This window comes from Diorhabda carinulata, chromosome 5, assembly GCF_026250575.1.
Source record: "Diorhabda carinulata isolate Delta chromosome 5, icDioCari1.1, whole genome shotgun sequence".
In the NCBI taxonomy this organism is placed as follows: domain Eukaryota; kingdom Metazoa; phylum Arthropoda; class Insecta; order Coleoptera; family Chrysomelidae; genus Diorhabda; species Diorhabda carinulata.
The window spans coordinates 28,737,913-28,765,395 of record NC_079464.1 but is presented as its reverse complement, the minus strand read 5'-3'; the positions used below and the strand labels follow the sequence as shown (position 1 = coordinate 28,765,395).

The window sequence follows — 27,483 nt, the reverse complement described above, 5'->3', positions numbered from 1 at the left end:
TTCACTACTTTTTTGTCTTTATTCATCCTCTAGTCCAGGAGTTTCCAAACTACGGCCCGACGGCCACATCCGGCCCGCGGACAGATTTTATCCGGCCCGCGGTCCGTACTTTTTCGGATTCTTTTTTCATCAGTGGACTATTTCACTTTTTACCACCGGCAACAATGATGGTTTGGTTTTGGCCCTCGGAACTTACTGGAGTAATCAGTATGGCCCCAAGGCTGGAAAGCTTGGAGACCCCTGCACTAGACCATCCTTTGCATTAACTTTGTAATCAATTTATCCTCTTCCCATGCCTTTTTTTCAATTGCGATCACTAAATTCTCTCTCGAATTCCACTCCCAATGTTGCCATGACGATACGAATTTTAAGATCAATTTATAAATTTTTACGCTCGCGCTGACGCCAACAACGCGTTCAATTTCACGCCCGAGTTGGCGCTGGTAGATGACCAACGTCTAGCCAATGAAAACAGATATCCAGGTCATATGACCCCGCATATATAGCAGCAATGACCAATCATAACTAGAATATAAAAAAAAATCTAGAAAATACTTGAACAGAAACAAATGAAACGGAGACAAGATTTTTCTCATACAAATGAATTATTTAAATACGAAAAATATTTTGTGGAACGATAGTTTATAAATCCAACTTGAATGTAATGAATTCTTATTCATGTTAAACAATTTTTAATATCATTCTACAAAGATTTGTATTCAATTTCAAGGTATCACCAATTATAAAATTTATTAATAAAAATGTTTTAGTTGTAATAAGTTTTAATTTTCATATTTTATTTTTAAATTAATATCTTTCAAGTGAATTGTTTTTTTCCTTCGCGGACTCCCTCAAAAGACTTGCGTATTTTCGCCTCAAATCGTCCGACTATTTGATCGAATTCTGACATTAACGCAGCCCAGTAATAGATTCGTTCCTTCAAGGTTTGAAATACATGCGTTACAGTGTACAATTGTTAACCAACAGAATTAGTGCGAGCGTTTAATTAATCGGACATTCTCGTTGGAAACTCCACTGTGAAAAACTGTGAAACGAACGGTACGGAATCATTAAAACTTGATTGATTTTTTGGTAAAAAAAAATATTAGAGAAAGTACAAACAACTTATAATATTTTTCACATTTCTTCAGTAGTTCAATATACAATTAACTCGAATAGATGATTTGTTTTGATGTGGTGATTGTGATTTTTTGTTTTATCAGTGAAACAAATTCGTATAGGTACGTTAATCAGATATGTACTTGCCCTATAGGATCTTTTTTGATTGATTGTAAATTAGTCCAAATAAATAAAAAATATTGAGGAACAACAAATAAATAGTTACTCGAGATTAAAGCATCATGATGATGTTTATTATTTTTTGTAATGTATTTTTAAAAAGTATTTAATAAAAATATTTGATTTGTAATTATATCAAACTCGTAGAGATGACGTCAATTGAACGGTACAAGACCTAGAAGAATCGCGGTTTTGTATTATGTCTTTTTTTCATTTCTACCTATCTTTAGATACTCAAATTTGAACTCATTTATATCGCTGTATCTTTCCACCTCACTTTTATCCTTTTTTTCTTCTGCCTTCAATCAGTTATGTTCTGTATAACGTATATTTGTCGCTATTTATATTCATTATAAATTTATTTAGCTTACAAATACATTTTCCTAGCTTCGTTACTCTGTTTTGTTCTTTTTGTTTGTATTGGGCTTTCTAATGCGTTTTTGTAGGATTATACTTCTTGGGAACTGTAACTTTTTCCTTTTTCGCTGTTCATTTCTAATTATTAGTCAAAATTTTTCTATATAGACACTTTTTTCAAAACGTATTAGTATTTCACTTACTCTTCTTATAAGTAGAAAAATTTTCCTAGCGAAATATTAAATTTCTCAAGTTTATAACTTAATGGTGTTAAAAAACAATTTATAGTACCAAAATAAACAGTCAGAGAAAAGAAACAAAACAATTATGTGACACAACAACTCATTCCATCAATAATGAGATTAAATTCGAAAAATTAAAATTATGTCAAAGTCGATAACATGAATTTGAGCTATTTTCCAGTTCATGAAAATATTAGACAATGAGAAGATTTGAACCCATTAAATAGATCAATAAAATTGTACGTTATGTGCAGAAACTTGGAACCAACCAAACCATCTCTCGGAATGTGTTTTTACTGAAGATGTAGTGCTGTTTAGAACGAAGAATTGAAGGAAATTAAATTGAAATTAATAAAAAGTGAGAAAATTAAAAGGGAAAACTGTTAACTTCTGAACGATACACTAGAACTAGTTAACAGGTTCATGTACTTAGGAGTAAAATTGGATCGACAAGGAAATGCGTATATAAAAATGGATGTTAGAATTTAGATTATAGCTAGTATATATCCCAAAATAAAAAATACATTTTTGGTGAAGAGGAATGTAAAAACTGGTGTATACAACAACGTGTATATCTATCTTCCAAAACTGGATACTAACTGAGAGGCTCAAAAGCAAAACACAAGTAACGAGAAAAATCCCGGAAGTTATAAAAAGATGCAAAATACGAAATAAAGATATAAGGAAGAGGGTAATTGAAAAACTGATATTAAAAAAAAATTAAACCACAACACTGAATCGGTACGACCAACTAAGACAAATGATGAACGACCGGAAAGTTGGGAGGCAATGAGATACCAGAAAAAGAACAAAGTAAGACCACTGACCACATAGAACCGCTTTATAGTGAAAATTTTCTTAGACAAATAGTTGACGAAGATATAAGTGCCTATTCTGGTGATAGTAAAGAAATAAGGAAAACTAATCCATAAGACAAATTAATAATTGAATGACTTACACCTTACGTCAAGAAAGGCATTTAAATATAACACACTTTTTCAGTTCGTAGGGTTTAATTTGTTTAAATACTATACACTAAATTCTTCTGATACTTTTCTATTTCATTCTGTTCACTAGGAATATTTATTATAAAGTAACTAATTGCGCTAAACAAACTCGTTCAATATCCAAAAAGTTCTATAAAATAAAGAAACAAAACGTATAAATAAATTAGCTGAAAATAATCAATGTGAACAAATCGCCTGCTATGATAAAAAATGTTTAAGAACAAACATCAGAAGAATTCCGCGGTATATCAAAGGTGCAGCGCGCCTTCGCCGAATATTAGAATTCCACTACAACCGGACAGGATCGGCTCCAGGATCCATACCGCGGACTTATTCGTAACAATAATATCAGCTTGAACTTGGGAACATGCTTATTACTCATGTATTTCGATTCCATATATGTTATTCAAGACGAATGAAGGTACAATTTAAATATAAATTCAATTAAGCTTGATAATATTTCCTCTATTTCTGTAGAAGATTACTTTGCTATTTTTAAGGGTGCGCATTTATTATAGATAAACTTTTTTGTTTCTTATACAATTGTTTCTGAATTAATACGTTTTTTCTCTACTATACACACATAGCAAAGTTTTTTCTGAATATTTTCTTATCTACTTTTATCTGTTCATCATTCTTTTATTCGTTTTATTTCGATATTTGTTTGACAGAGAATCAACAATCTACCAACACAATTTTTATTCAAATTTTCAAGTACTGAAGCACCTCAAATCGTGTTCAAACTAATCACAAATACTAAGGATTTATTTTACTTTGTGGCAAATTTAATTCATTTAACGTATTAAGGGAGAAAGAATGATTGAAAAATCATTTTTTATGGTGTTATTGTTATGGATAATCAATAAATAGACGACAAAAACTAGATTAGAATATTGAACTTCATTTTTTCGACAATTAGTATATTTGAAGGTTTTTATTTAACTGCTTGGCGCCCTATTCTTTCTAAAAGACGTTATATTGTTATTACACCCTCATTTTATTGGGGAAGATACATTAACACTGGTCGAAAATGAACTGGGCGGATGTAATTTGGGCGCTAAAGGATTAATGTACTTTTTACAACATGTAAACTAGGCGCCAAGACCGAAGGGTCATTTTAATCCTATGTGCATTTTGGGCATTTTAAGTACATATTACATATAAAATAAGAGATTTACATAACCTAACCTAACCTAACCTACTTAAAAATCTATCAACTTTCCTTCTATTGGGTTATTTTATGACTCGACCTACCTGCACTTCTTAGCGCCGAAAATACATGTCGGATTATCTACCCTTCTTGGTCAGACAGGTAAAGAAGGATGGTTAGCGCCCAAATTACACCCGCCGAATGAACTTTCTCGAGAAATTTCATCGTTATGTTTAACTTGTTTTGTAGTCTCTTATTCCTGCTATTAGATTTTTATCAACCGTGTTCTGATTAGACATTTTGACGCCACTACCATTAGTCAATAATGTTGCTGAATAGCGTGTATTGCTATTATTAGCATTTGCTGTAGGTGCCTCTTCATTTATTTCACTTTTCTTATAGTTTAACTAAACTGCGAATAATTTTCCTTTGACTCCCGCCTAAAATTGATTCATAAACTCATTCTGACAAATACCGGCCGCAGTTTCCATTTTTCAAAGAAGAATGTTCACAAGTTGAGTCGATCCAACACCTTTAATATTGTCAGAGTGAAATGTCAGATAATTTTTTAATATCAGGCGTAACTTCGGTGATGTGTCTAAATGAGTGTGATTGTGGATAAACTTATCATTGCATGCGCGCATATATGTAATCAAGATGTAAAGACTACAAGGTGTGTTCCTGCCAAAGACCAATTTATGACCTCTAGTGCGCAGTCCCACTTTCCGCCATATTGCCTGTCATCAGCTGACTGATTTATATTTATTTACTTTGAGTGTATAGAGTAGTTATTGAAATTAAAATGCCTTCTTGTTCTGTACCTTCATGCACAAATAACAATACGAATTGTAGAAGTAGAAGACATTACTTTCCATAGATTTCCTACAAAATATATTAAAATACTTAACGATTGGAAAAAAGTTTGTGGAGAAAGACAACTTAACCTCCAACTTCCAACACGGTAAGTGCTTACAAGTTTATCCTATATTATTTGGTGGTTGATTTAACATTGATCAAATATTTATTGTTTAAATAGCGGGAATCATTTTAAAAAAAGTTGCTACGTGCAAAAGCCCGAGCACTTGATTGTTAGAGGAGATACAAATATCTATATGTCATCCAAAGATGCAGTGCCGACTGAGAATCTATCTACCAGTGAAAATTCAACGTGAGTGTAAAAAAAAATAGCAGAAATGCTGTATCACTATAAAATATTTGGAAATAGCTCCATAATTACAATTTATGTTATTAATAAATTGTTCAAAAACACACGATGCATTTTATTTAATATCTAATTCTCCTTGTTAAACCAAACAAATTTTTAATATACATTCTTTACATGGCAATCTATTACAAATTATTGAATTCACATTAATTTGAGCCCAATTTACCATATGCTGAATTAATTTTTCATAGTTTTGTATCACATTCGCTGCTCAACGTTTGGTTCATAACAATTTTAAAACTAAAAGAATCAAATTCCCGCCTTGAATTGATTGGCCAGAAGAACAATATGGCCGTTAGTGGGAAAGGCCTCTTATTGGCTGTGGTTATCATGTACACACATCATGTATGTAATACTTCTATATGGACAATTGGTATGGGAAAAAAAATCCCTACGTTACGATGCCGACAATATTAGTTTTCTCTCTCGTCCGAGACACTGTATCTATACTGCGCCTGCTTGAGCATGCGCAGAACCGAGCTGATACCTCGGAGGATATAGAAATCGTTGCCATTCTGTCTTCCTTAGTGGAAACACCAGAAATTGTCCATATAGAATTATTACATATACATACGCGTTAGTACTCGTACCAAAAATTGTGAAACTTCCAAAAGTTAGTTGGGGAGTAGCTGTCAGTGGACACATCAAAATGTGTGGCTCGTTAATAATATGCAAACAGTTTATTTAAATGTATCGATTGACGGGATTTGTGACAACATACACGTGTATGTTGTGAGCAAAATTAATTAAACTAACTTTTATTATAAGCCTCAAATATTGAATTTAGGTTAGGACTACGCATTGATCATGTGTACCAATAATTGTAGCAGCTACCATTCGTAAATAGTAAATTCAGTGAAAGATTTTTTAATATGGAGTTAAAATCGCTTGTCGAGCATAAGATTTTACCTGCTCAAATGTGCATAATATGTTATAACATGGAAGGCTTTACCAATTAGATGAAAAATATTATCAAGCTAAAGATGTAACTTATTATTAATAACTTTTAGTTATTATATTTTGAATATTCAGGTATATAGCTAGAAAAATAAATATATATCTTATTCTCGAGATATTGTATTGAATATAGTGGATTTGGTTAAATTCCACCCTGAGGTTTTTCATACTATTTTACTACCGTTTTATTTACAGTCCGTACTCCGTTTTTCGTTTGTACATCTCACAGTCAAATTAAGAAAATTGTAGGTATGGATTCTATGTCAAAGTCATTCAAAATCAATTGCAACTAAATTTATTTTCAATGAATCCACGTATGTTTAATTTCTATTCGAATAGATCGATTCTTGCGTTTAATAAAAATTTTTCGATGGCTCCTACACTATAAGAAGTTTTACGTTCTATGCTCGATATAGATTATTCTGGACATCTCGGACTCAACTTTTTTCATATATGTAATATGCGTGAAGAATTATGTCTTTGTTTATTGTGTGTTCTGTGATTCAGGTGTCATGTCGATATTTGAGACTGACTTCTTTGGATACTTTCAAACATTATCACTGCTTAATCGAGTAAAAAGATAATTGTTCAAATAACTGAGCCGATCAAATAAAATGATAAATACATATAATTCTCAATTAATTCTACATTTGCTGTTGCTACGTCTACTTGATTAAAAATTATTGATAAAAGTAGTAACTAAAATATTTCAAGAGGTTTTAACCTCTCAAGTAGCATTTGCGTATAATTCGAAATTAAGTTGTTTTCCATAAATTAAGTATTCTAATTTTAAACACCAGCTGTAAATTAATGAGTTTGTAAAAGCTTCCATTATCTATATAACGTATTTAGGTGTCACAATACGGGTTGTCCGAATGTAGTTAAATATAAAATTAACAAAATAAGTAAACTTTCGAATGAAGTCTATCGTTTTCTATATCGACATATCAAATTTTGGTAATTATACACTTTCACGGTCACCTGGTTTTTTGCCTCTAGAAAATCGAAAAATGGATGGATTTTAATGATCTTGGTCTCAAAATGTTCCATTTTACGGCGGATTTATAAAAAAAATTAGTAGAAATAGCTGGAATGAAAATTTCTCATAGTTTTACTGTTTTAAATCGTGAAAAAACGGTTTTGCAAAATAATCCTTTACAAAAAATTATGGTAATTATACACTTTCGCGGTCACCTGGTTTTTTGCCTCTAGAAAATCGAAAAATGGATGGATTTTAATGATCTTGGTCTCAAAATGTTCCATTTTACGGCGGATTTATAAAAAAAATTAGTAGAAATAGCTGGAATGAAAATTTCTCATAGTTTTACTGTTTTAAATCGTAACAAAAACGGTTTTGCAAAATAATCCTTTACAAAAAATTATGGTAACTATACACTTTCGCGGTCACCTGGTTTTTTGCCTCTAGAAAATCGAAAAATGGATGGATTTTGATGATCTTGGTCTCAAAATGTTCCATTTTACGGCGGATTTATAAAAAAAATTAGTAGAAATAGCTGGAATGAAAATTTCTCATAGTTTTACTGTTTTAAATCGTAACAAAAACGGTTTTGCAAAATAATCCTTTACAAAAAATTATGGTAATTATACACTTTCGCGGTCACCTGGTTTTTTGCCTCTAGAAAATCGAAAAATGGATGGATTTTAATGATCTTGGTCTCAAAATGTTCCATTTTACGGCGGATTTATAAAAAAAATTAGTAGAAATAGCTGGAATGAAAATTTCTCATAGTTTTACTGTTTTAAATCGTAACAAAAACGGTTTTGCAAAATAATCCTTTACAAAAAATTATGGTAATTATACACTTTCGCGGTCACCTGGTTTTTTGCCTCTAGAAAATCGAAAAATGGATGGATTTTAATGATCTTGGTATCAAAATGTTCCATTTTACGGCGGATTTATAAAAAAAATTAGTAGAAAGAGCTGGAATTAAAATTTCTCATAGTTTTACTGTTTTAAATCGTAAAAAAAACGGTTTTGCAAAATAATCCTTTACAAAAAATTATGGTAATTATACACTTTCGCGGTCACCTGGTTTTTTGCCTCTAGAAAATCGAAAAATGGATGGATTTTAATGATCTTGGTCTCAAAATGTTCCATTTTACGGCGGATTTATAAAAAAAATTAGTAGAAATAGCTGGAATGAAAATTTCTCATAGTTTTACTGTTTTAAATCGTAACAAAAACGGTTTTGCAAAATAATCCTTTACAAAAAATTATGGTAATTATACACTTTCGCGGTCACCTGGTTTTTTGCCTCTAGAAAATCGAAAAATGGATGGATTTTAATGATCTTGGTATCAAAATGTTCCATTTTACGGCGGATTTATAAAAAAAATTAGTAGAAATAGCTGGAATGAAAATTTCTCATAGTTTTACTGTTTTAAATCGTAACAAAAACGGTTTTGCAAAATAATCCTTTACAAAAAATTATGGTAACTATACACTTTCGCGGTCACCTGGTTTTTTGCCTCTAGAAAATCGAAAAATGGATGGATTTTGATGATCTTGGTCTCAAAATGTTCCATTTTACGGCGGATTTATAAAAAAAATTAGTAGAAATAGCTGGAATGAAAATTTCTCATAGTTTTACTGTTTTAAATCGTAACAAAAACGGTTTTGCAAAATAATCCTTTACAAAAAATTATGGTAATTATACACTTTCGCGGTCACCTGGTTTTTTGCCTCTAGAAAATCGAAAAATGGATGGATTTTAATGATCTTGGTCTCAAAATGTTCCATTTTACGGCGGATTTATAAAAAAAATTAGTAGAAATAGCTGGAATGAAAATTTCTCATAGTTTTACTGTTTTAAATCGTAACAAAAACGGTTTTGCAAAATAATCCTTTACAAAAAATTATGGTAATTATACACTTTCGCGGTCACCTGGTTTTTTGCCTCTAGAAAATCGAAAAATGGATGGATTTTAATGATCTTGGTATCAAAATGTTCCATTTTACGGCGGATTTATAAAAAAAATTAGTAGAAAGAGCTGGAATTAAAATTTCTCATAGTTTTACTGTTTTAAATCGTAAAAAAAACGGTTTTGCAAAATAATCCTTTACAAAAAATTATGGTAATTATACACTTTCGCGGTCACCTGGTTTTTTGCCTCTAGAAAATCGAAAAATGGATGGATTTTAATGATCTTGGTCTCAAAATGTTCCATTTTACGGCGGATTTATAAAAAAAATTAGTAGAAAGAGCTGGAATTAAAATTTCTCATAGTTTTACTGTTTTAAATCGTAACAAAAACGGTTTTGCAAAATAATCCTTTACAAAAAATTATGGTAATTATACACTTTCGCGGTCACCTGGTTTTTTGCCTCTAGAAAATCGAAAAAAGGATGGATTTTGATGATCTTGGTCTCAAAATGTTCCATTTTACAGCGGATTTATAAAAAAAAATTCGAAAATTAAATAAAATAAATATTTTTTACAGTTTCATGGAAAAATATACGAACTTGATTCCACGACGTCGAAACAGTTACGAAGGATTATATGTAGAAAGTCATTTTTTTTGCATTTAAAGTCATTAAACTGTAAAAAATATTTATTTTTTTTCAATTTTTTTATTTTTTTTATAACTCCGCCGTAAAATGGAACATTTTGAGACCAAGATCATCAAAATCCATCCTTTTTTCGATTTTCTAGAGCCAAAAAACCAGGTGACCGCGAAAGTGTATAATTACCATAATTTTCAAACTTTCTCTTTCTGTATTATGAATGTCTTATATTTTGCCGATTATCCGGTGAAATTTTTTATATAGACACACATCTTGTAAAGGAGCGGACATAAACCACGTGATCATTTTATAGTCCTTTAGGGACCCCACCCTCTACGTGGTTTTCTTTCACAATATTTTACGTTTTCTATGACATATACTGAAGCAACTGTTGCTATGGTATATCATGAAACTGGAAAAAAAGATTCGAAACTTCGAAAGTGCCCAGAAATAATTTCTCTTATTTATCTATTACAGCCAATCAAGGGCAGATCTGATTCCCATAGTATTTGCTTGTATGTAACAATTCGAGAATCTTTTCTCTTGAACTGACGGTTATCTGGAGTCAGAATTATTCATTCGACCCTCGGCTTGCGACTATTTATTTTTTTAGAAATCATAAAAAATTGGAAAAAAAACCGAATAAATGTAAGTAATTTACAATAACATACCTATACAATTGGCAACCTCAACGTTGCAGATGACTAAGAGCTGGTAAACTTTTTTTTTAATTCTTAAACATTCATTAAAATTTAGTTTCATAACAAAACAAATAGCTGCGGTATAGAGCAGTGGAATCCTGTACTAAATTGTTCAAAATTAATTTGATATTTATGTTTTCATCTTTTTGTTTCAGAAAGACTAAAACATTCGAAAAACCAACATGAAAAATGGTCATTTTTATAAACAAAGCGCTAGTCATTTTCTTATTGATAAGAAATGGTTTATTAACACCTATAGTGGAATACGATAAAGCCTCTAAATATGAAGAATATATCATTGAACATGAGATTTCAAGTGGGCAAGCTAAAAATACCGTCCTAAGTATGAACTTAGATGCCAGTAAGTATAAAAGATATAAAACAAAATATTGCAAAAAATGGAGAACGACGCGGTGTATACTCGTAACAACTTGATTTGAGTGAATGATATTTAATCGAGATTGTCACAGTCTCTGCCTATATTCATTAGAAATAAAATAATATTTAGTTAGAAGCTGTCATCATCTAAAACGACAATTTAACAGATTGAAAACCTTGAAACTTGCGATTCGAATTTTTGGTTTCTCTTTTTGTCGCTTGGCCTATTTTCACTTTCAAATAAAAATTTTATTATTATCATTACTTTTCGTTTAAATAGATAGCGACATATGTTTACATGATTTATTTCCAAATTTGAAGGATTTCTTCCATGTGGCATTATGAAATTGATATTAACCAAATCTTTGGGTATTGAAAGGCGTTTGGACATTAAATTATAGGAAGAGTAATAGTTTCAATACCCAAAGATTTGGTTATTATTAATTTCATAATGCCACATTCGATATAAGTAAGGAAATCCTTCAAAATTGGAAATAAATAATGTAAACATATGTCGTTATCTATTTAAACTAGATGTATTCAAGCAGCTTCGAAATTAAGTAAATATGTCGTTCCTTTTCCTCCAAAAGACTCAAATAATATAAATAAGTCCATTACACTCTTAACAATGGGACGCGATGAGTGTATCTGTATTAATCGGACCTTATTTGACTTCATTTGAGATTATTGATAATCAATAAAGGGACACGTTGAACAAATTATCAATCCCAGAACATGATTACCTTCTCACATACAAACCTTTCGATAGAAGGGGAATCTTTGTATGGTGCGATATCAATTCCAATCCTAATATAACCTAAATTTTTTATATCCGTCTACCTTGAAGTTACTGTAGCGCAAATGAAGACATAGATGGAGATATTGAGAATGCGCAATAACTTTACGGATTCCTTGCGCTATAACAACTACTTTCACAAATGTAGAAGTGGTGGAACACCTGATAACATCAACAACTACTTCAAATCCTTCTATCCATCATCCCATTTGTTTAAATCGTGGTACTACACGTTCTTTCTGTTCAACGTGAATTCCAGCTACTTTCAGTAATTCAAAAGAATCCAAACCTCTCGAAAAAGTTAGAAATTTCGTCAAACTGACTTCAATGAGGTTTGACTAATTATGTTATCTTTCACCATCTTAAATTAGAGTAGTTTGATTGCTATATCAACTGTTTTCGTTTCTTCGATGTTACAATTTATAAAAAGAAACACTTATATAAATACAAAAACAAATAGTTTTTTCTGTTATTACCAATTTATTTCTTCTTGATTATGGTTCTTAGGTACTTCGACCATTAAAGGAAATTCCTTCTTAAACACATTGTACTGACCTACTATGAGTTATATACTACATACTACTGAAACTAAACATATTTTCTCAAACATACGTACATTGAATTTTCCAACATCTATCAATAAATTTGGTATTCATAAAGGACGTAATCATTATCAAATTATTTCTCTAAACCAAAACCTAAAACACCCGAAAAGGAGTAAATATTAAATATCAGGTACCTTGTAATGATTGTGACGCTATTTACATAAGTCAGACATCACAGTAAATAGGAAATGGATTAAAATTTCAAAAATGTGATAAAAAAATGAAAAGGCATTAACAAATCAGAAAAAAAAACACAGAAAAAGATAATTTTTAGAAATGATTTACATACCTAGGAACGGGAAAGCTGCATGTAATCAAAATGTTTTTATGATTAATTTTAATTTAATTTTAATGATTTTTATGTTGTAGGTGATTTATAGATTAATATATTTACGCAATTTGTCACTGTCATATCATATTATAACAGGTCAATATTTTTACGTTTTTCAAAGACTAATTTTCAATTATATGAAACCTAAAATCAATACGATTAATCAAGAAAAAAATATAAAGGTTTTTATTTCTATCTAAACTAGTTTATCTTATAATTAAGTAAATTTATGTAATCTAATCTAGTTTAAGATTGGCGACATCTGGTTTCGGAAGAGTATCTTCGATCTTTATTATAGTTAATTAGAGAAATTTTTACATTTTCAATATATATTGCTTTATACACATGAAAGTAAAAGTATGTTAAAAATGCCATTGTTGATGTACGAACAGGTATTATCAATAGGCATATTATTTATAAGTAAAAATATATTCATATAATAATGAAAAACTTTTACCTACTAATTACATTTCAGAATATTTGCATACGAATTATTATTATTATCCTATTAAAATTTTAAAGGCATTCTTATTGAACTACAGAATATGATAAAAAGGATACGGCGAATAATTTTTGTCCGTTGTAATTTCAAACATACGTCCTTTGAATAATAAAAACAAATTAATTGATCTTATCATCGTGTATCATGAATAAAAAATTTCAGCAATTTAAGGAATTTACAATCGGTAATTTCAAGAATCGATACTTATACCAGCCTAATAATTTATGCGTCCTAGGTAAATATTAAAAGAAAGTTGTCACGCAAGTCTGCTTTGTATATTCACCCTTGCCCTTTCGTTTCGTTCCCTCGTACAATTTGTATATTCCTAGGGGTGTTTTTGTGAGTATTGTAATATTTCGTCGTAGTGAGTAACAGAAAAAAGCCATTTTTTAAAAAGATCGATAAAAAACTTGCAAATTCTAGTTATTATTTCATAAAAAATGGACTACAATACACATCAGATACTTAACTATACATACCACTGAGTAAACAAGTTACCCACAAACAACTAGTACCTTGAAATACTTATACAGTGTGGCCATAAACTAAAACTGCAATCTAGACATATCTGCACTGGCATTGGACTATCTTGTTTGGTGGATCTGTGGTTTCCCTTCCATCAAACAATTTAGGTTTCGAGACTTGTAAGTGATTTTCTCCTTCTTGAACACGATATTCGTATTGGTGACTCTCTATTATCTCAAATAAGGCTAAATCTAAGGCTTTGGTGAGAAGGTTTCGAGATCCGCACAGAAACCTTGTATTTGGGAGTGATTAAGGCACTCGGAGAAAATTTCGATTGAGCCCATCTTTTTACCTTACTTCATACATATAAAATTTACATCCGTCTCATAATCGAATGTAGAGCAAACGATTAGCACTGATTCATGTCATGTCTAAATGCCCTCCAAGGCCGATACGTAAGTCGTACCATCGAATCAAACAATTACTTTGCTAAAAATACCTTCTCGCTCCCTGAATCACTCCTAAATGGCCCCTTTTCTCAAAGCGCTAGAGGAAACTTCGGGAATGGCATCCCTGAAAACTACTTCATCTTGTACATCGTTTGTGGGAATAATACGTGGTACCGTTTTCTTTGTCGAGCCATTATTTTTTTGCTCAGTTCATTCTATTACAATTCACACTACTCCACTCTACCATTCTATATCTACAACAAGAAATCTTTCCTATGTCAGGGTAAAAATAATGTCCCCATCCAAATCACAAACAACCACTTTTCACCTATGAGCATGTGTTGTAAACTCTTCAAAGTATTGAACCAAATTGTTACAAGAATTTTCTCCAAACGCATCAAATCCTTTTGATACATTATTAGCATTAATTCGACCACGGAACTCAACCAGATATCCATTATTATGGCCATCAATCAGCTTGTCAAACGATTGACAATCGCTCGATTAGATGATCAATTATTAGCTTCAATCGAATCCCTCAATGTGCTGTAACCAAATATTTGCCAATAGCCATCAATCCATTGATCCATCACTTCAATCGTTTCCGTCACGATCAATGAGATCGATTGTCAATTTAACTGATCGTCTGGGGCACTTGAAATCTGTTATTTCATTTCATTCATTGCAAATTTTATTTAAAGGCAATAAAAGTGAAGTAGTAAATTATACTAAAGAAATTGGTTAAGAAGTATGAAGTAGTGCTTGATGATTCCTATTTTTCTTTTTCTTGTGTGGCAACCGTTCTAACAATCCATCATTTAAGTACGGAAGCTAGTTTCCCAGGCTCGGGCCAAGGTAAGTTGACCCAGCCTTGGCCATACCAATGATTACCCAAGCTTGAGCCAAGCCTGGATATCCCAGCCTTGGCCATTCGTTGACAACCCAAGCTTGGACCAAGGTTGGGCCAATCCTGGTTAACCCATTATGATGTTAATTACAGTAAGAATAAGATTAAATATAAAAAATTTATGTTTGCTTATTTTTAAAATTAAAAAAATCATATTGAATAAAAAATAAATAAAGAAATGAAATAAAGATAAAGAAGAAAAAGTTATGTAATGAATAAGTCTTGGTATTTAACCTTGGCCCGGTCCTGTCAGTTAAGCTTGGCTCAATCCTGGCAGTTAATGTTGGCCCAGTCTAAGCGACCAAGCTTGGCCCAGAGTTCTACATGGTTGGGCCAAGCCTGGGCGAAGCTTGTGCCCTTGGAACTTTCCTCTATGGGGAAGCCTATAAAATCAATAGCAATTTGACACAGATGACAAAGTTTCTATAGAGTAAGTGTCAATGGAAACACTTGAAAATTTTCACTGCTAGTAGTGCTCTCATTAATGGTAACATTCGACAAACAAAACGATTCATTTTTTTATCAGGACTCTACAATAAAAATCTAAAGAGTACAAATGTCATATTTTTTATAAATACTATTCTACTCAAGAAATATTTTAATTTCAAACATTTGTTTTGTACTCCTGACAATTTCATTCGGTTTTCCTGTTTCTCCGATTGAATTTCCGATCTTATTAGTAAGATTTCCGTCATCTGATAACCCCGCTAAAAACTGTTCATTCAGGAGATCAACGTATGTTTTGTAGTTTCTTTTTAATAAGTTTCACTAACCTATCATTCTGTCCACATAGTATTTCTCCTTTTTTGGCTCATCATACCATTCCTATATTTTACTTATTCTTTTATGTTTTCAGTTTTCTTAAACGATTTGTTATCGTGTTTTCTACATACTTTGTAAGTAGTGAAAAAACTTTATTACTTTGCTTGAGACGTTCGTAGACTTACATATTTTTGAATTTTTTTTGGTATAAAATTCGCAATTTACACATTAAAGTGACGTAATTTTAACTGGTTCTAATTATTTCTTTTATTACATAAACTTACGAACCTATAAAAATTGCTGTGTCAAGAATCATTCATCCAATTAAAAGTTATACCACTTAATTAACACGAAGGCTAAATACATTTATTTATTAGTGTCTTCTGTTGAAAAGTGATGAGTTTTCTTTGTTTTTTCCATTCATAGGAACAATATTCTTTTGTGTGGTATTTTCGACATTAACAGATTTAAATTTACCCGTATAAACAATTAAATTGTTTGTTAAATATATTATTTACATAGCTGGTTATGATACAAAATAGGGATTTTCTGTCGGACGGCGCTCAAATGTAAACCTTTTCTCTATCGATATGTTGCATTATTTTAATGAATTATACATATTAAATTTAATTATTAATAATATGAAGGAGTCTCCCTGAATATGGCGCCTAAAGTAAGTAAACCGATTGAGAAATAATCTTTTGAGTATATTTTACGTTGGTTTCGTAGTAGTGTTGCTTTCAGGATCGCAAACTTGATCTGAACCTTCTGTATCACGTTCCTCAAACCATCTTAGCACGCATTGTTCAAAGTTAGAGTCTGTAGGTTTAACTGTTTTTTGGATTCTCAGACATAGCCACTAAATTGAAAATAATTGCGCCTCGGACTCGAAAATCTTTGTTACACGTTTTGAAGCTTGCAGTCCAATTTTTCACGCAGGACATTGATCACCAAGGGTATTAAGCATATCTTCGTATATCTGCTTACCTTTTAACCCTTCTAAATACAGGTGGTGGACATCTTTTTTCTTTTAATTCATTACGTAACTCTGGTTCACTTTTTTGACGTCAAACTTTACACTGACATGAAACATGTTGTTTATCCATGGTCTAGGCTAACTAGATATCAATACATCCTCGTATACATTCAGTTATAGCAATTTTTCATATAGAAGAAACTTCTTCTTTTAAGCTTGAAAATTCGGTTAAATAATCGATGTAGATGGATATAATGAACCCAAAATCTTCTAGGTTATGTTAATTTTGTTACTAATAGCATCTTCTACATATCCTTCTACGACACTTGAGCTTTTTTAGCTTCCATGTCATTTCAGTTTGATCAAATTGGCAACTGAATTTCTTAAAAGCCTTTGAAGCAGTGGCCATTGTATAATTCGGATATGTAGCGATATCCGCAGGAATAAAAGTCATCCTTACAACTCGGTTATGGCAACGTCCTTTCACATATACAAGAAAAAATTGACGTGACGTTGAATTCAGTGGCAGTATGTTGCAATATTTCATGTAGTATTAGTTATTGTGAATATGCGACTTCTTCTCTGAAATATTTATCCTCAATATCTTCTACAGTCTTCTTAACAAGTTTGACTTGTCGTCAGCCTCAAGCAATTCCTTAAATAATTTGCTTTGTAGCCATCAATCCGCCCTTTTAAATATGCAAAAAGTTGCTTATATTCTTTAATATCAACATTATCTTGTAGGTGCCTTCATTACCTTCAATTTTTCTTACAAATATGGTAGCAAGATATAATAAGAAAATCTCGTAACCGTTTCCTCATTGCATCAAGTTTTTTCATATATACTTGCTGCCTTTTCTGGGAGTAAATTTAAGGTTGCGGATTGGGCTGCTTCAGAAATACCAAGGAAGTGCTGGAATAATCGTCATTTTCGCTATTCATCATGATTAACCTCAACCTAGCATTATCTTATAATTCTAGCTGGAAACCAATTACATTTTTGGGTTTTTTGTTCTCCATTCGAGTAATTATTTCAATTTAAGTAGCTTTCGGTTTATGGCATTAACAAGATCTACTGCATTGTTCAATCTTGTCAGAATCTGAAGATGGCTTAGACCTTCCTTCCCTGTCGACCTCTAGGTAGAGATTTCTTTTGAATTGTTATAAAATTTATTATAAGGCTATGAAGAATTGATAGAGTCGATTAACATGGTGGATATCTCGTTGTCATGATTAATCCCACCAAATTTGATGTCTTTTTGCGCTCGAGCGTAAACTAACAACCTTCGGCATTTGTCGAAAAACATATCGCTATCTTATAAAGTTTTTTTATTATTTTATTTTTCAGTAACCATTCCCCCGGGCTGTCAAAAATGTAGCGAGAAAGACCAGCGTTACTGTTTGGGAGCTGATCTTATTAGTGATCATTGTTGTTGTGATAAAAAGTACCATGGTAAGTGATAACGAAGTAATTTTTTGATAGTTTATTATAAAACGAGCTACATAAAAAAACGTAATTTCCTTTTAACTCCATACACTTTTCCCAGTGATGTTTAATAAGTTTGATACCCTTTTTATAATAAGAATCGTCAAGCTCCACAAAGTAGCCATTAACTGCCGACATCACCTCTTCATTGCTGGAAAATCTTTGACCAACGAGCCATTTTTCCAAGTTTGGGAGCAGCAAATAATCCGATAGGGCTAAATCTGGCGAACAGGGTAGCAACTCAAACTCAAATTTTGACAATTTTGTACAAGATACAATCTAGCAATTTATCGTCATACTTTACCAAAATTACAAAAAAACTACACATGTTATAAATTCTCCTCATAAATAAGACTATTTATTAATGAAACAAAATAGAAAATTATGTTATAACTAACAGGCAGACAGACAACAGAAGCAAATGGCTGTTGTATAACGTGTTAACGTCATTCAGTGCCTCCATTTTACACAGTCTTGCCAATAGGAACGATTCAATGAGGTTTTCAAAAGATTTCGTTAATAGGGTACAAAAGTCAGTGGTCAAACGTACTACAATTATAATTTTTAAACCGTCCTTTAAAATTCAAGGTTTTCAAATAATTTTTTTATAGCACCGAACAAATCTATATTTATCTTTGTCGTAAATATGATCTTAATGCGACCAATACCTGATTCACCTAGTAAAGAAACTAATAATTAACTGTATTTAGTATACGAGGGCTGTCTAAAAAGTTTCCGACCTAACGAAGAAGTAATACTTTTTTCCATAATCATTTTTTTTTACCAACGTACTCTTCTTTTAAATCTATACACTCAATCAGTGAGCGATGCTCTCATGGGCAAACGTCTTAGGATCAAGGATGGCGAAGGTGTGACACAATATTCAAACTTCTATTAATCACTTTAAACTCATACATTGAAGAAAATGATTGGAGGCCAAGGAGCCGAAGGCCGCCGTAAAACTTTAGTGAATACAAAATGTAAAATTAAACTTAGCTTGGGTCTCGATCGAGATGCATTCGTTGTAAATCGGGCTGGACTATTGATTAGTAAGTAGGAAAAAAATATTTAATGACAGTTTCTGCTATTTTCAGAATTATTGATCAAAACTACTCACTAATAAGATTGTCAGAACAGAAACTAAGCGTCCAAAATGGCTGAAAGTTTTGTGAGAATCTCTCAACACATTCTAAGATAAACGTAGACATTTTTATGTTGAGATCGGAAACTTTTTAGACAACCCTCGTATGCATACAACCTATATGCACCAAGAAAAATATTAAAAATAACTAAATATGAATGTATACAGCGATTTCTCGTACAAAGTAACTACTATCGGAGGCATTAATCCTATCAAACATGTTACAAACTTCTTCTCTGCCCTACGAGTATTTCTCTTGTTGGAACTATTTTTTGGCAAATCAGCTTTAAAATTTTTTAACTATGTTTTATACCATTTTCTATAATAGAAGTTTTTCGATCTGTATCGTTTGTTACATATATTTTCATCTTTGAAGTAACTTAAAACAAAATCCACAACAGCTGTGATTTCGTTAAAGAGAAAGCTTGGTCAGTACTTACAAGAATCCAATCAATAAAAATTGTGTTTTTTTCCGGAAAGGATTGTCTTTGACTCATACCACGTCTTTCAGGATATTTGTCATTCAACTTGTCATTATATTAAAATACTTTGCAGCAGCTTTCACCGATATTCTGCATCTTCATGAGTCAGTTCTTTCGACATATGACAAATATAAATAACTAAGATACTACTTATTGTACGAATTCTCTATCAAATCAATTAATTGTAACAAATCGGTCAAAAGAACGACTTAAACGAAATAAAACTGGAACTAAAACTTCTATTTATAAAAAAATTTATAGTATACTTTATAAAAATTTATTATGCCGTTATAGGGCAACTTAATTGTAATCTACTCCTCACCTAAACCTTCACTAGAGACAATATTCGGCCCAGGTTGTATCAATGATTCAATTCGACTCTGATATATCAACTCATATTGATCACATCCGTTGGGGTCTTGATCAACTCAGATTATCTCAACCAGATCGACGTTTACCTCCGAAAAAAGCGACAGCAGTCCATAGTAAATCTTTGTGAATGACGCGCGAACTACGTTTCACTCTGAAGACATACTTCTTAACGAATACTTTTCTCAGGAACACTTATAGTCGATAAATGGATTTAAATTTGCCATATTCTATCGACGTTTGCTAAAAAAATGTTATTTCGTTGACTCAAGTCGTATAAATCACAATACAGCTGCGAAAATATTAGACTCATTCAAGAAAACTACTATTTACATATGTCGAAATAAGTCAGGCAATGATCTCGAAAGATCGGCTTAAGTCCTGCAATGCTCATAAAATATTAAAATGTTCTTGCCTAAGACAGTTGTGTCTGTGTCATGATAACCCGTGCTCGTAGAGTAGAAGCGTTTACAGAATAAATAACCGATACAAGTTCACGATTTAAGAGTTTTTTTGTTACCGCGTATTCCATTTTGTGGTCGGATGAAGCAACCTTAAAGTTGAATTGGCATAACTACGTGTACTGGAACGACCAGAATTCTCACGTCTTCATTGATTCTGTACTTTTTTGAGGTCCACGTGACGGGCCAAAATGGATCGAAAGGCAAGGATTCGATGAATAGCCCGCACAGTCATGGGTTTTCTTCCTGTTGGGCCTTATAAGGGACCTTCGAACTGCAATTGAAGAAGAATTTGAAACTCTTCGCGGACAGCTTGACATGCTTCGCTGGACCTGCCTCTCCGTTGAGAAAACTAGCCGTAAATGCATTGATCAATATGGACGTCTTCATCGCACAGTGGAATTGCTGGAAACGAATGTGCCGATCGCCATACCAAAGAAGCCACAAAGAATCATCCTGAAATCCCAGTTCAGCTGGCCAATGATCTGAAGATTAACTTCAAACACCTCATTAAAAAACAAATCCACCCATCTACTTATCACATTTCCCTAAACTTTTTGAATAGGAGAGAAGTTGTAACTATAAGAAGACTTCGCATCAACCACACGAAACTTATTCACGGCTTTGTCGTCAGAAAGTCGTCCTGTCTGCCGAACTTGTCAAGTTCCTGTGACTGTTAAGTTCATCCTCACCGACTGCAGAACGGAAGTAAGGAAAATCGTGGAATTTCTTAAAGCCACCAAACTGTAATAGATTGTAATAGATTTTGTAACAATCCTGTATTGAACTTATGATTGCTTTTGTGTGCCAATGACCAGCGCTGTCGATGCACGTAAAACTGAAATAAAAAAAAGATGGGCGTCAATTTAAATACTTATACTTTGTAATTTCTTTCAATAAATTCATTTTGATGATGCATTTTTTCTCTTAGTACAGTTTTTAAAAGTTACAGGTGGATTTTCTTTACCCGACATACAATAAGTTATACTTCTGTGGTAGTTGTATTTTCAATAATTTTAACACTTTGTATTCTACAATTATTGTTGTTAATAATAATATTAATCCATTCAATTGTCTGTATTATTCAAATGAAAAAAGTAAGTACCGTAATCTTATGTTATATAAAAATCTAACACCCTTCTGTTTTTGTATGAACATTCATGATTACATATAGTAGAAGAGCGAAAGAAATAATTAACGATGGTGTCAGTTGAGTATCTATTACCCTCTGCTAATTAAGGTTAATCAAGTCCAAGATTGTTTGTTCTAATTGCATAGAAATTCTTCGCGTTAATTCCGTTGTGTGATCATTAAGAACGCCTACATTTTTATAATCATACTAGAATGAACAATAGAATGATATCGGGGGGACGGTAATAATTGAATTAATAAAATGATTCTGTTTTGAACAACACGAAAAGGAAAATCAACAGCTGATTTTGATATATAGAGAACCACTAACCGCTAGAGCCGATTTGTGCACGTTACAAACGTCGTAGTCAAGTTGAATGAATTGTTTGAAAATGGAAGAACTTGGAAATCAATACAAGACTGTTGCTTTCGACATATTTCACTTTCCAATCTCATTACCCATTGTCTGTAAGAAGCAAATCTATCTTAATTCTCGTGAATCGAACTGAATGAATCTTTATTTGAAGATGAAGATAAAACGTTAAATTCCATAATAGAATCAATAGTAATTAACGCATTTAACTTGATCTTACTACACTTACAACAATTAGATTCGATGTTTTTGGCCTTATTTTGCCCATCACTCACTTCCTCTGTTCTCAAATCTTTTCTAACCTCCTCCAACCATTTTTCCCTTGGTTTTCCACTCGTTTGACCCATGCTCAACCACCTCGTTCTCTGTTCTTTAATTATATGGGTTATACTTGAGTTCTTATACAATTCTGACGCTTCTGTGTTTGTTCTTCTCTTCTTCAGTACATAATTCTAGTTTAGTTTGGTCTTTTTATTCATTATCCAGGTTTCGGGATATATCTTTTATCGTACTATTACTGCTGCTTAACTGTATTCTTGTTTTAATTAACATTAATTAAAAACATAATTTCAAGTTCTTTTGTGGATCTTGCCATGAGCTCTATTTAGTCCGAATATGCTGGACATTGATGTTTATTCCCATAAATAAAATCTTAGGTTTCCATATCACTTTCTCTTGAACTGTTTCAAACATTTCTCAATTCAAATAGAATTTTTTCATTAATATAAGATAATGTTTGTGATATAATGCAATTTAATGCAATGCAATTTTAAACACATTATAAATAATATCTTGTTGCAAAACGTTACATGTGTATTAAATTACTTGAAAAAGTTATTTTTGCTCTGAAAATTATGTCAATTAAGGTTTATTGTAATTTTACAGCTAGTTAAAATGTATTTATCTGGTATTGTGTGGGAAAGGTCGTCGCAAATAGACGAAAATTATCATACTCTATTTATTATATTTTCAAAAAATAATGCAAGTTATTGTTTGTAAATACATTAAATTGAACGTAAACGAAACGATGTATACGGAAAATTAAAAATGTATTGATGAGAACCGACAATTTTGGAATTAAATTTATTATTTAGTAGCGTCAAATTACTTTCTTTGAATTCAAATAATAATTTATATCTCAAATTGCAACTTTCACTGGCATATTGAGTTTTTAATATGACGGATATCGTTTGGTGATGAGGTACGTGCTGGTAGATCAGATTTTTCAGTTACTGTTGGATCATCTTCATGAAAAAAATTTGTTGTATCCCAAAATTTATATCGTCATCCTTGTATAATTAGTTTACATATTTCTTTGCACATTACGCCACTTGTCATGTTAATAACTAATTTTAAAACTTGTTTTCAGAATATTTTCCGTACATACCGCACACTTGTTACTTTGGTAGTCAATTATGTTCAACTGTAGCTGACGATTGTATAGAATATCATCGACTACGTACCTGTTGTTGTCAAAAGTATGCTGCATTTAAATGTAAGTTCAATATGAAAATCATATCCGATGGGGTCTAAAATTGAACAAATTTGAGTAAAATTACATTTAGAATCAGTAATATGAGCCGCATTAGTAGTGATGTCATTTTTAAATTGGTGGGTTCCAAACCAAACTTAAAATCCTAGATGTGAATACATATCTTATGAACGAATCGTTTCAATAAAACTGTTTTTGTGTAAACATTTTCTTATGTAGGTTTTTTCCCCTTATACAACAATTTTTTCTATAATAATATTCAGTTTCTGGTTCTTTGAATGAATATTTACAAATTATGTTGATCGATCTGCACAAAATTACATAAATTCCCTATTAACATTCAATTCAAATCGTCCTAAAGTACTAAACCGTTGCGAATAAGCTATCGATTTGTAACCTAACCCACCGTGTATTACACGTTGCGCTGGACTGAATACCGCAAACTTTTTCATTTAAATCACGCGACACAACGAAAGTTGTTTATCAAAGGCTCTCGAAGGCTTATAATTAAAAATGTAAGCAGAGTTATTTTAAACTTGGCCTTTTCTGCTTCGGACATGAAATTATTTTGGTATTTTCCTTACTAAAATTGCTCTTTTTTGGAATCCAGACAGCCTAATGCGCCGTATTGAATAGAAAGATAAAATTATTATGGCATACATAAAATAACGCGTAAATTCACTGATACATAGATGGTAGTGTGAATGAATAATGCAAAAATTGTGGCAAATCGAGGGGTCCACAATCCCAATAGAAACTACGCGATGAGAAACCGGCAGCGGAACCCTGGTTACAGTTAATAAATGGAGGATCACTGGTAGTTTGAGAATAGAACACTAAGCGTACTATTGGTTATCTAATTACGAGAAAAGTATTAGCAAAATGTGAATTATGCAAGATACAATCCACTGTCAAACAATAACCGAGTGCCCAAACTTCAAAAATCAAGGATAGACAACAACTTACTGTTGTAGAATTTTTTTTTTAAGTGGATCAGGTGAAGTAAATAATAAACTCGTGAAAACTGAATACTTAATTAAAACTCGTAACTCGAACGTTGACAAGAAAAGCAAATAACCGACTGACTCTAGTAAAAATACGATACACTTTTTAGACCTCTTTAAACAAGAACAGAGCGTCATTCTTATCGTTAGCAAAACATACACATCAACGAAAAACTAAACCAGTAGATATAAAAACGGTCAACAAACGTATCGATTACAAAAAACTCGTATTTCAGCCTAAATGCCGACACGGCTAGTCAGTGATGCTTTTAAACACTTCAATACTTACTTTGTAAAAACTTGAAAACCGATAACCTTTTCAAATATCTGAACGATATTAACCTATTAGCATTAACAAAACTATAACCCATTTATAATTATGTTGCTAATTACCATATTGGTAAATGCGGTATTCTTCAAGGTGAAAAAGATGTTCTCAAATGTTTTGAAAATTGGCGAACAGCTACGGTGAAATACGATAAGGAATATTCTCTTGTTAGATATTTATTAAAAAATAAGGACTAAAAATTGTACCAGTACATACGTTGATTGTTTGTACTCTTTGCGAAATGGAAGCCAATTGGAGGAGTTTTGCTGGTTAACATGTTCGTTGAAATGAAAGGTTGGTTTGTCTTAATAAGTATAAGAAAATTGTTATTTAAATTTTCATTGCGCTATAATCTTGTGATCATAGTCATCTTCAACTAAATCGTAGACGAAACGTACTTTATACCTTTCAAATTCGATACATACTACAGCTTTTTTGGAGCAAGTACATTAAGAGATATATATTTTGAATTTATAAATAATATTTAACTAAAGGTATTTCGGTTAAATCTCACAAGATATTTTGTTAGTTCAATTAAATATATTTGACATTGACACGAATTAAAATCAATTAGATTCGTATAAAAACCGGCCTAAATCGATTCATTTCTTTATATTATAAAAACTACCTATACCAGAAACATTAGATATGTTAGTCAATGTATTTTGATATTTTACATAAAGTACCGGTCAAGGTTGTACCGCTTGAATGGAAATTGAATTCAGTTTTTTATCGTTCCAAAAGAAAAAATATAAGTATTAATGTATGAAATACAATTATCATATAATATAGTTTTACGTTAATAGATTTATACCGGGTTATTCATTAAGAAACAACAACAAATACGTTTAGGATATAATTCTTTTTTCTAATTGAAATTGGGGAAAGAAAAGATTTCATCAAACAGATAGTACTCGTAGTATTTCAAATTATGTTATGTGAAAAATGATTCTAGCAACCAAATTCATTAAATTTTTTGTTTTATTATTATTGATTTGTATCAGTTTACGGTATAGTTTCACTTTAAAGTGTTACTTATTAATATATCTATGTAATGCTATGTTCACACTAATGGCAAGCCTCGACAAGTAAACTATATCGTGTAAACGGGGTGTTTGACTTGGATTGCATGATCTTGTCTCCTATCCCGGCTATTGTCTGTTTTGAAATCAAAAAATTTTGTACATGATAATTGCTATACTGTTGAGAGCTCCATTTCTTGAGAAATCGGATTTTGTTGATGTTTCGATTTTTCCTTGCAAACTGTTCCTTCTACAGCGTTGCGGTTGTGCTTAAATTGAAGCTAAATAACTGCTCTACAACTTTATTTGTCATAACTTCCTCATGGGATCAATAGTTTAGCCAATATTTCGTGTAAAAGACGGCCACAACATAATTTTCAAATTTTTGGAAAAAATTGGCAAATTTTGAAAAGCTGTATCTCGGGACCTATTAGACCCACAAAGCTGCGGTTGGTCTTAAACAATAATGATTCTCATCTACTTTAAAAAGGTATATAGTATCTTTTTCGGTGGGATGCATAGTTTGGGAGTTATAAGCCAAAAACTGAAACAAGTCCGGAAAAATCGTGGTTTTTGGGCCACCTCCACTCGAGCACAGGCTATATTTATCCGAAAACTTGAATTTAGCTTCCCTATACATCCCCAAATCCCCCAATTGTAAAATATTTTTTTAACAATATTCAATACCCGATATATGAAGTCGAGGTTTTAAATATTTTTCATTTTTTCAGGGAAGGCTAAATCTAATGGTGTGCGTATTACGGGAGATAAAGTCAATATATCTAGATTATTTTTATTTTTATATTTATTTTATGTTAAATAATACCAAAGATGAAATATGTATGATGTTTATAAAAACAATACTAAATAAAAGCTTTTGAATCATTGTCTTAAGTTTTATCTATTATACCATAATGATTAAGTTTTGACCTGAAATTATAAGAATCCATAATGTAGGTAAACCTATTTGACGAAATACTTGAATTAATCAGCCAATATACTTCAAGCTACAACCTGATTCTAAATATTATTTTGTTGATTTAGCTCTCTAATTAATTCTTATAAAATATTGTTAAAAAAAACGCACTTTGTTTGCTGCAACTTTACATATTCATACTGTCATTTTTGTAGACAAGTTGTTTAACAAAAAGATCAAACCTTATACTCAACAAATTGAACAAGAAATCATTGGAAAAAGAATTCTAGTAGAAACTTCTACATCTACTACCTTAGGAACCTTTCCAGATTTTTAACATTCTACAATGCATGATTAGGAACAACTATAAACAGAGCTGCTCTTGAAAATAGTTATTAAAGTATCTTCTCGTTTAACAAAGTTGAGAACTGTGCAAATTATATATAATGTCAGAAGAATCGGTAATTTTGCCTGGTTTTATTACTATCAAAACTTCTTGAACACCTCCATTAACAAAATATTCTTTGACCAAAAGTTCAAACTACACTATTCACTTGTAGGATTGAAAAAGAACCAGCTCAACTATTGCTAGAAATATAATAGGAAACCGTAAATCAACTTCAATTGAGAATCTAGCATGATC

The 27,483-nt window shown here is 31.6% G+C and overlaps 1 protein-coding gene and 1 long non-coding RNA gene across 3 annotated transcripts; one reads left to right on the top strand and one right to left on the bottom strand.

Annotated features, from left to right (window-relative positions):
• Positions 1-917: 917 nt before the first annotated feature.
• LOC130894266 (uncharacterized) lies at positions 918-26,811 on the top strand. 2 transcript variants are annotated; one of them, XM_057800976.1, is made up of 5 exons: positions 918-1,059; positions 10,620-10,825; positions 17,984-18,088; positions 23,448-23,573; positions 26,656-26,809. In XM_057800976.1, exons 2-5 carry the CDS (start codon positions 10,654-10,656, stop codon positions 26,745-26,747), a joined length of 495 nt encoding a protein of 164 aa, XP_057656959.1. In that variant the 5' UTR covers positions 918-1,059; positions 10,620-10,653; the 3' UTR covers positions 26,748-26,809. The 2 variants fall into 2 exon arrangements, with proteins under 2 accessions (XP_057656959.1, XP_057656958.1); XM_057800975.1 differs by having other exon boundaries at positions 928-1,241; positions 26,656-26,811.
• Positions 18,105-22,887, bottom strand: LOC130894279 (uncharacterized). Its single transcript, XR_009059309.1, has 2 exons — positions 22,308-22,887; positions 18,105-21,412 (listed from the first exon to the last, which is right to left on the bottom strand). It is a non-coding gene; the product is annotated as an uncharacterized LOC130894279 (long non-coding RNA).
• Positions 26,812-27,483: the final 672 nt, after the last annotated feature.

Bases quoted from the DNA above. Each gene is read 5' to 3' on its own strand.
- LOC130894266 (XM_057800975.1), top strand. From the start codon at position 10,654: ATGGTCATTTTTATAAACAAAGCGCTAGTCATTTTCTTATTGATAAGA. The intron at 18,089-23,447 runs GTAAGTGATAAC...ACTTGTTTTCAG, and splicing joins TTGTGATAAAAAGTACCATG to AATATTTTCCGTACATACCG. The intron at 23,574-26,655 runs GTAAGTTCAATA...TCATTTTTTCAG, and splicing joins AAAGTATGCTGCATTTAAAT to GGAAGGCTAAATCTAATGGT.